General features: G+C 31.2%; 1 protein-coding gene across 1 annotated transcript; it reads right to left on the reverse strand.

Annotated features, from left to right (window-relative positions):
- Nucleotides 832–2,032, reverse strand: LOC109352209 (heat stress transcription factor B-2b-like). Its single transcript, XM_019594085.1, has 2 exons — nt 1,517–2,032; nt 832–1,421 (listed from the first exon to the last, which is right to left on the reverse strand). Exons 1-2 carry the CDS (start codon nt 1,772–1,774, stop codon nt 843–845), a joined length of 837 nt encoding a protein of 278 aa, XP_019449630.1. The 5' UTR covers nt 1,775–2,032; the 3' UTR covers nt 832–842.

The raw sequence follows: 10,494 nt of genomic DNA on the forward strand, positions 1-10,494 counted from the left end.
TCACACACTATCATTCTCACATACATCTTACACTATTAAGTTTTCTTATCATGCACACTGAGATACTCTATTACATGTCCTTTCATTTTTAAACCATGTATGCAGAGAGCCACATACATACATCATGTCACTTTCTCTCTCATGCCTTAATATTTATTATTGCTAAACACATTAAATTATTTACAAAATAATTTTTCATTAATACATTAACTACGCGAGAGAGTGAAACAATACATATTTTTCATTTCATGATTATCTGCAATTTCATTTATGCTCCATTAAATAATTAAATACATATTATATTTTTTAAATTTTGTTTTTCTCACTTACTTTCTTCCACACTCTTCTATCTAAATTCAAATTATAGTGACATCACGTTAAATTGTTGTTAAATTATTTTTAAGTCCATCTCTTTCAAAAAAACATATTTGTGTTCTTCTTTTTCCAATATTTTACTTTCATTTCATTACTAAACACATAACACTCTATCTCTCCTTTCCATTCATTAATTTTATCGCATTTCTTCTCTTCAACGAATTATCTTTAAAGAGCATTTTTTTATTTTGTACTTTTATTCTTATTTTGTGATACTTTTTCTCACACAATTTTAGTCATCACAGTTCATATTTTTTTGAATTTAATTTTTTTCCTATTATAATTAAAAATCAAATTCCAATTTGAAAAAACTCATTCACGTGTAGTCATATGTTCATATAGTATTACTATTCATCTTCTTCAACTTTATAAATATTTATTTCAAAAAATTGCAAAATAGCAAGCTTTTGATTTCCATATTTTCAATTTTTCTTATGTATTTGATGTGAGTATTCTTTCATTTCACCTCAATCACAACTTCCACCTTTCATTGCTCCAAGCGCTACACCAAAGAGCTTCAAATTCATATTTTTTTCCATAGTAACCGTTGCGGTTTCATCTTTGGAAGTTCGCTTTATCGACATCAAATCGAGCGGTTTCGCCGCCGTTAAACCAGACTCTCTGCTTCGTTGCTCCGATTGGTGGTGGTTGGTGGTGGTGGTGGTGTTGGCGTAATTCGACACCACAGAGAAAATATTGTTGTAGAGGGATCTCATCTCGGTGAGTTCCTTGGAGAGTTGAACATTCTCTTTTCTGAGCCTCTCGTTCTCGTCGATGAGCTCCGCTGGAGTTTGCGACGAGTTCGACAATATTACCTGCTCCTCACCTGAATTCGACAGTGATATAATCGGCATCGCTGTAGGTATCGCGTTTAGCAGCACCGGTGAGGGAATCACAACCGTCGTGGTTTCTGCCAATGATGGTGGAGGCGTCAGACACTGAGACGAGATCTTCCGTCGCTGAATTTCACACAGAAGCCGTTTCTCGCCTCGACGGAAATACTCGTTCGAGAATTCCCAACGATCAGGTACAACTTTTCTGAATCCCTGAAAATCAAACAAAACCAAAACAAAAAAATAATAATCAGATAAAATAGAAAAATATAAAAAATGAAGGAAATTTTTGAGCAATGGAAATTTACATAAGTGTTGAGTTGGCGAACGAAGCTAGAGATATTGTTGTGCTTGAAATATTTAGGTAAAAAATCTCTAGCGAAAACGGTAGGATTCCAAACGATGAAGGTGGATCCATCCTCATTCCAAGAAATAACGTCATCGATTGATTGGTCCTCAACGAGTTGATAGGTTTTGGTGAGAAACGGAGTCGGAATAGATCTCTGAGATTCTGCTGAGGCAGCGGAGTCGCCGTTGTGTTCCATCGGCTGTGGTAGCGGAGCCATAGAGGAAGTGGTGGTTACAGATTTTGTCTAAGCTCGACAAAAGGATAGTTCTAGAAGGTTCTGAGGGGAATAATATAATAACTCAAAGATGGAGAAAAGGGAAGGAAATAGAAAAGAAGGGGCGAGAAGGTACTACGTTACGTCATAGGACTAGAAACTTCCTTGTGAAGTGAGGATTTGTTTGGTTAATATTATTTATTGATGAATACAAGTGTAACTGTTTCACACGTTTCTTTATTATATAGGAAACCTCTATAAAGAAAGAAATCTAAAAACGATAGAATAAAATATCTTCTCTCAATGAGATAAGTTATATTTTTTAAAAGATATATATGCTATTTAACAATTTTTTATAAAAAAATATTTTTTTAAATTAAAAGTAGGATACATAATTTTAGTGATCAAAAGATAAAACTTATCTCCTCATCAGAATTTATTATATTTTAATTAAACATTACTCGTCACTTACATGTTTACTTTTATTATTATTTTTTTAATTTTTTAAAAAGTTTAGAGCATCTGTAATTTTAAAGGGATATAATATATATTCATTAACAATATAAGTGTTTTTTATATTATCAACAAATCATCCACCATTCATATATAAACTATCATTATCTCTCAAATAAAAATAATATAAATCAATAGTGGATGATGTGGATAGTATAATTTTTTTACATGGATAATGTATAGATTTTAAATTCAAGTGTAGAATATACGAATGTACAATTATATCCAATAATTGGAAATTAGTAATTATGATTAAATAACTTAATAATTTTGTTATATCTACACAAATATGATATTACGATCATGATTATTGATTTCTTAATTAATGTTCATAAACATGCATTCTATTTGACATAGAAAGTTTTGTGGGGCGATCTCACCGATTCAAATATGATTGATTACCTAGATGAATATTGTATTTGTGATTTAGGCTAAAAATGCATTAAAAATCTCTCTTAAATTAGGATTGTAGCTAGCCATTGAAGCAAGATTTTTTTAGATTTTAAATGTAGAAAATATTTAACAATTATTACTGAATAGTAATTAATCAGAATGATGAATTTCTTATACATCCAAGAAGCCATAGTGAGATCGGTTGATGACAAAGATGGGAATGCACTTTAAATAGTGACTTTTAGATTACATATAAAATTTAGGCTAAAGTTGTTTTTGTCATCAACCAATCAAATTTTAATAAATAATATAAAAATGTTAATTTTTGTTTTTAAAATTTTTATTTTTATTTACGTGACAATATTTAATTCGTATAAAATCGTGAATGAGACACTCTTGAGAGATCTCCTATCTTCTTAATTGCAATGAACCTCCTCATCTAACTACGTTATAAGGACATATAGCCTTCATTTGGAAGGGTAGAAATAGAAGAGAAAGAGAGTGAGAGGAGAGAAGTTGAGGAGAAATATATTCTTTCTCTCATTTGGTTTAGGAGAGAGTTTGAGGGATGATAGAAAAAAAGAAGAGGGCCCCACAAAATCTTTTTCTTCTCCCAAGTGAAGAGAAAATAAGAGGAGAAGAGAGACTCCGATCTATTGTTCCAAACTGTGTCTCAAACCATGTCCTGCACCAATAATATTGAAACAAAAAAATAAAAAATAATGAACATTTATTTTTTTAATTGACATGAAATATTTTTATTGATGTTCGGCATGATTTGAAACATAATTCGGGACAACACATCTTTATCCAGTGAAGAGTGGGGGAGAAAAATCAATTCTTTCTCTTCTTTTTTTATACAACCAAACAACATTAAAATCCATTCTATTTCTCATATCTTTCTCATCTATTTCTCTCTTCACTCTTTTCTCACATATTTCTTTCTTCTGTATTTCTTTCTTCTTATTTTCTTCTCCCAACCAAACGACGACGCAGTAATTACAAGTTGTTAAAAGGAAAGTAAGGTACATATTAAAAATAATTGCTATTAATTCAACTTTATATCTGATGCTAAAGTATTGTTTCATCTATGCTAGGTGAAGCTGGTTCTCTCCGTGCTACCATTAAATGTATACTATTAAATGTATTTCTTCATTCATTTTGACTAATAAACTAATTTCTTTTAGATACTGACTGTATCTTTCAACAAGTGTTGCTTTCAGAAATGAAATCATTTACTATTAAAAATCTTTGATGCTGTCCCACATTTCATTAGCACCTTTTGGTTCACTATAAAAAAACTTGTGCTATGAAAAATGAACAAGGATTCCATGTCCAAAAAAATTCATGTCTATGTGTGTCAAATCAATTAAATTCTATCTAATAATATAAAAATTATTTTTTATTTTTATAATTTTTTTAATTAGGTACTATTTTTTAATTGGACTGAGATACAAAAATGGGACAAATAAAAAATAACTTTTGGGCTGTTTACTAATATAAGTCATGGATGATTATACAACTCAAACAATTCAAATAAAATAAATTTGTCTATACTATTAAAATTCAAAAGAATATTAAAGAATGAATAAATATTCTAATAGATTCTATATTCTCTAATATAAATATTTCTAAAATTTGATAAATAAAAATAGTATAATTATCTATATATATTCTAAACATTTATTTATAAAAATATTAGAATTATATATATATATATATATATATATATATATAGTTAGGTAACTTGTGGTTTTTAGGCACATTCAAAAACAAAATTTGAAAAAATTTGCTTAAGGCAAGGTCTTTCCATAAATCTGCCACTATCTCTTATAGATCCATTCATACTTGTCATCTTGGTAGCCAAAATTAGGAGATCCTCAAAGTAGGTCTTGAGTTTGTGGAAAATTGATGGATTTGGATTTCGATAATAATGAATTGATGAAAAATCATCTATAAATACATATACATTATATTTTGAATTATCTAATTTATCCATATTCAAACTTAATGAATGAGTTCCAAATTATCCATGAATCAATTTTAATGGATTGAAATAATGAATAATCAATCCATTTGATTTTCTAATAGAATCTAAAACATTTTTTTTGTGTGAAGAAAATCATTCTTTTAAAAACTACTATTTGAATAAAACATTTTTCAAAGTGTTTTTATTTTTATTTTTTAAGAAACACTTTTAAAAAATCATTTTTTAACTGTTAAAAAAATTAGTTTTTTTGCAATGGATATCTTTAAGTTTTTTAATGGTGATGAATAAATGTTATTTTTTATTAAAAAATAAATAAAAGCTCTTCAAAAAAATCTCATTCTCGTATTCCACCGAAAAATTCAATATTGAAGATGAGTTGAACTCTACATGTAGTGTAGAACTAGATCAAATTCATAAAATATTGTTGTTATAAACGTGTAAAGTTTTTAATAGATATTTATATATTATTTATAGGGGAGAGAACTAGATCAAATTCATAAAATATTATTGTTATAAACGTGTAAAGCTTTTAATGGATATTTACTCCTCATCCTATCCATCAATTCTATGAAAAACCATAGGTTTAAATTAGTGAGTAAATCTAAAGCATTAGATGTCTATAGAATTGATGGTTAGGATGAGAAGTAAATTTAAAAACCCACTCTTGGAGTAAGTGGATCCTCAATCTTATTTATATATGTTATATATTTAAGAATAACTTTTAATATTAACCATATCTACTTGTCATAGGATTGATCTCAATTTAATAATAACAATTAAGTGAGAGCGAGAAGCACCACAAGAAAGTGAGAATTGAGATACCGAATGAAATTGAAAAACAAATAACATCATTTGTGAATGTTTGTTTTTTTAGATGGATTGAGTATCCATCCAAATGAATATGTACATGAATATCTATTCGATATAATGAATATATCCAAATTCATTCACTGCTAAATTATTTATTGGATTATATCCATTTAAATTTATTAACTCAATTGAATAAACTTAATTTTCTTTGATTTGAATGGATTGTATATTGTAAGTAATTTTGTCATTTGTAGTCTTAATATTAGTATGCAAGGGGAATGGAGAAGATCCATGATGGTTAACTTAAAAGTTTGCATTCTGATGGATTGTATATTGTAAGTAATTTTGCAATTTCCATTACTTAGAGAAGCAGAAAGTTAGGTAGGTTCTACACAATGTAATCAACAAGGATGGCAATGTGTATAATTTTAAAGTGACAATTAAATGTGGAATGAAGAGGATATATAAATGTATCATGTCAGGAATGACAAACATGTGCAAAGTTTCATGAAAGACTATACACACACGATTTCTAAAAATGAACAATATTGACGTAATCAAGTTTAAAACCGTGTTTATAGTCAATGGATGATCTAGAGAAGCATACATTATGTTTTCTTTATTTCGTAGAAGATAGCAAGATTTAGACATACATTATTGGAGTTTGGGAGATATTTTGTTTTATTTATAGGTAATCACTCATCTTGATCACAATTTCAAGGGCGCAAGTTATAATTTACACAAAAATATGGAAATCATTAAAAAATAAGTAAATTACACTGATACCCCTGAGATTTAGTGAAATTAAACAAATCACCATTCATTTTTTTTATACCTATACAAATCTGCCCTAATTTTTATACTTTCATTACACTAATCACCCCTGCATAAGAAATAAAAATAAGTGTAATCTTTTAAACAAAAAATGTGATAAATGCAATTAAGTTAAACAAAACATGATATATTGTGTAGACAATTCTAAATAATATACAAATCAACATATCTTTATTATTTTTTGTTACAAAATGCATCAACAATTCTAAAGAAATATTGTTTAAATAGTTCTTATAATATAGTGTAACGAACCAAAATAATAAAGAAATATTGACTCATATATTATTTGAATTTGTCTCCACAATATATCATATTTTGTTTAATTTAATTGCGTTTATCACATTTTTTATTTATAATATTACACTTATTTCTTATGCAGGGGTGGTTAGTATAATGAAAGTATAAAAATTAGAGGAGTTTGTGTAGGTGTAAAAAAATGAGGGGTAGTTTGTATAATTTCACTAAAACTCAGGGGGTGTCAGTGTAATTTACTCTTAAAAAATATATAAAATTTTAAAATAAATAATTTTTCATTGGGACCGTATATATCTAAACAGTCCAATTGCAACCATTTGCATTAATGCGGAATATACAATGCCAAAACACAAGAATTAGAGAGATAAGAATGAGTGAGTAATTGAAAGTGCCATGAAGAGATAGAGGAGAGTACATATGGTTTTTAAGTTAAAAACTTAAAATGTTATGATCCATTGCATTTAAAAAAAATCAATTGATGAAATTAAATGTAATATGTATAATTCAATTTATGTTCCTCATTTATTAATATCTTCATAAAGACATCAACAATTCAGATGATCAAATATCAATTCATTGAATAATTGATTAAACAATCATAATAATTTCACACAGTGAAGACTAGTTAAAATAATGTTATTCCTAAAATTAATAATTCATGGATGTCTTCCTCTAGATCTAGTTCAAAATGGAACTTCCATTTCATACTCAAACTTAAAATCATATTTTGGTTCATCATTCCAAACCATCATTAATAAAAGAGCAATCATGAAAAACAAAGAATAACAATGAATTTATATAAAATAGTTATATTGGATACATCAAATTTAAATAATTATATGTAATCTATTACATATATAACAAAAAAAACTCCCTCATGACATGTGTCAATCTCTAAAACCATTATGACATGTGTCAATCTCTCAATCTCTCATGATATGTGTCAATCTTTCAAGCCCTCATGACATGTGTCAATCTCTCATCAAAACTAAAGGTCCCTCATGACATGTGTCAATCTCTCAATCAAAACTTTCTCTCCAAAACATGTCAACCTTCCATTTTTGTTCATTGTACAATTTAATTCTAATGATTAATGGACTCATTTGTTTTTTATTCTATAAAGAAATTACATATCATAAAGGGGATTGAATCATTTTCACATGTGAATTACTTCTCCACCATTATCATTTCATATCTCCATATTCTTCTTCCCCTTTCATTTCATATTTCTCTCTTCTTCTCTCACATGTCTACAATCCAATGTTTCATTCGTCAATCTTCATTTCGTTAAACTTAATATGATGGCTTCTGTATCCTCATACTAAATCTTCATCATCGTAGATTTGTTCTTATTTTATAAATATTTTGTTTAAAGTGTATTTTTATTGATTTTTTTATTCATTAACCTAATATGATGGCTTATGTATCCTGTTACTCAATCTTTATCATTGTAGATTTGTACTTCTTTTGTAGGTACGTTGTTTAAAGTGCATTTTTACTGATTTTTTCATTCATTTGTTTACTTTTAGATATGTTCTTATTTTTAGATATGTTCTTATTTTCTAGATATTTTAATCGATTTTTGTTTATTATGTATATAACGCCCCGAAAAATACTTCTCAAAAACATTGCGGAAAAATGGGTAAAATTTTTTGTTGAAATGGTGATGTATAAAATTGCCTCCTTTTTAAAACCTTCCTTTTCCGGGATATCACTTTAAGTAACTTGAATACGGAAAATCAACTTATCGTTATCGAATGATAACTTAACCTGATTCACAATTTCCTGAATAACATAATGCATATAATCAGATAAGTCATAATTAGTTCGTACAAATTAGATCAACAAAGGCGGAAACTACATCGCCACTAAACATATACAAAATCCACATAAACACAGCCCCCATCAAAACAAAAAGGGGACATCGACTGGCCCACAAGCCGACTTAGAAGATTCCAGGAATGCTGGACCCCTCACTCGGATCCTCTTCCTCTTCTGAGTCAGACACGAGGTTGATCACCTCCACCGAACTCTCGACATTAACGAGTTCAATGACCTCGTCTTCCTCCTCCTCTACCTCCACTTCGTTATGCTATATCCCAGCGGCATAATTAAGAGGTGAGGACATTCTCAAAACCGGAGTCTTCTTGGAGGGACCTCCTCCAAGAACCCGGCTCCTCTGAGCTCTACTGGATGACGGAGCATCCAAATAATCTGACCACGTCCTCTGACCGTGGGAGGGAGCAGCGCCATCATCCCTGGTTGGTGGGTCTCAAAGCCCATCCTCTAGAGTCCGCAGCCTCCTTGGTGGCAAGGTGAAGGAAGCATCAATGTAGGCGTCAGGATAAGGGATCCTCATCGATGACCCGTTGTACACCATGTGCAACGATAGACCGCAGGGGCCTGTGTATGTGTATCTATGTCCATCACTATCCCATTGTCCCATTAGGGACATCGTGAAGTGATAGCCTCGGATGTGAGTGTTGTTGTTGGCCATCTGCATAACAAATATATACAAAACAAGAACAATACAGCAGAGAGAGTAAGGCATCTAATCAACATAAATTCATTGACAGTGTGGACTTAATCAGAATATCACACTCAGACATAAAATATATTTAAACATATAATCCATCATTTATCATCAATATCATGAAGAAATACATAACTTACCATTTATTCCAACATTACTAATATATCAAATAACATAATTAATATTCTACTCATAATCATATCACATACATAAACATAGGAATATACGATGTTTGTAGCTCACATGTGGGAATTCACTTCCACAATGATAATGTATGCATGATATGTCATGATCATCCACCTTACACCAATATCCATCCAACATCCTAATCGGAAATAATCGAGAGTACAGGTCCCGTACCAAGCCAATTTGTACCACCCGAAATAACATATCCTCGCAAGGAATTAAAAATAGATCGATCGGTTCCCTCAGGAACAGTCCTACCCGGACCTAGGTCGTACAAACGCCTTCTGGGCATCCCTCTCATCGATCTCGAATGCAATCACGGGGTTGTCAGAGAGTGCCTAGTTTGGCATGTGAGAACTGTCCGATCCAACAGGGTACCTCCACAGGAATACAAGGGACTCGTCTCACCCAGACTCTCCCTCAAGACATTGTTGGCAAATCACCGTCCAATCAGTGCCGTCCCTACTTACATCACAGTGCTCTAAGTCGTCCCGTCCATTTCCTCTCCACTATCACAACGCAATGCATTCTTAGAAAATTCAAATGTATTAATCAAACACATGATCGGCCCATCCTTTAGCCATCTCCGGACAAGGAATGCTTCTCGCGGGACCCGATAGTACGTCAACCGTACATGCTCAAGGTAACATCTCAATCACGACAACTCATCACCGAATACTCCTGGACGGTCACATGAACAAGCCTCTTACGGTCGGTCGATCGTTGTTCCGTGATATCATGTATCCTTACTAGGGTACCCCCTAGGTCACGACTTCATTCCATAACTTTTTATCACAACACACCCTACCCGGGTTCATTACATTAGTCACAACATCATTTCATTTCGATCTTTACACACTGTCCCCTCGCCCAAGCAGGGACTAGTCGCCCAACGACATTTCATCTTTAACGCTCAAATCAACTGAAGCCTTTCTCGCCCAGGCGAAGGTACTATCGCCCAAGTGAAACCTCTTCTCGCTCAAGCGAGACCTCTCTCGCCCAAGCGGGAGAGTTCTAGAAACTCATTAAAATCTTGGGCTTCCTCACCCAAATGAGGCTCTTGCTCGCCCAAGAACATAGTGGTTCCCAACAACATTCATATACAATATTCAACACATTTCATCAACAATCATATATATATCCAAAAGCATTCAAACATAAAAATCTTGGGTTCCTTAAAATCCAAGTTAACTCCAAAACCTTTGAGAT

The sequence above is a fragment of the Lupinus angustifolius genome, chromosome LG07 (genome assembly GCF_001865875.1).
Source record: "Lupinus angustifolius cultivar Tanjil chromosome LG07, LupAngTanjil_v1.0, whole genome shotgun sequence".
Classification (NCBI taxonomy): domain Eukaryota; kingdom Viridiplantae; phylum Streptophyta; class Magnoliopsida; order Fabales; family Fabaceae; genus Lupinus; species Lupinus angustifolius.

Bases quoted from the DNA above. Each gene is read 5' to 3' on its own strand.
- LOC109352209 (XM_019594085.1), bottom strand. From the start codon at position 1,774: ATGGCTCCGCTACCACAGCCGATGGAACACAACGGCGACTCCGCTGCC. The intron at 1,422-1,516 runs GTAAATTTCCAT...TTTGATTTTCAG, and splicing joins TTCGCCAACTCAACACTTAT to GGATTCAGAAAAGTTGTACC.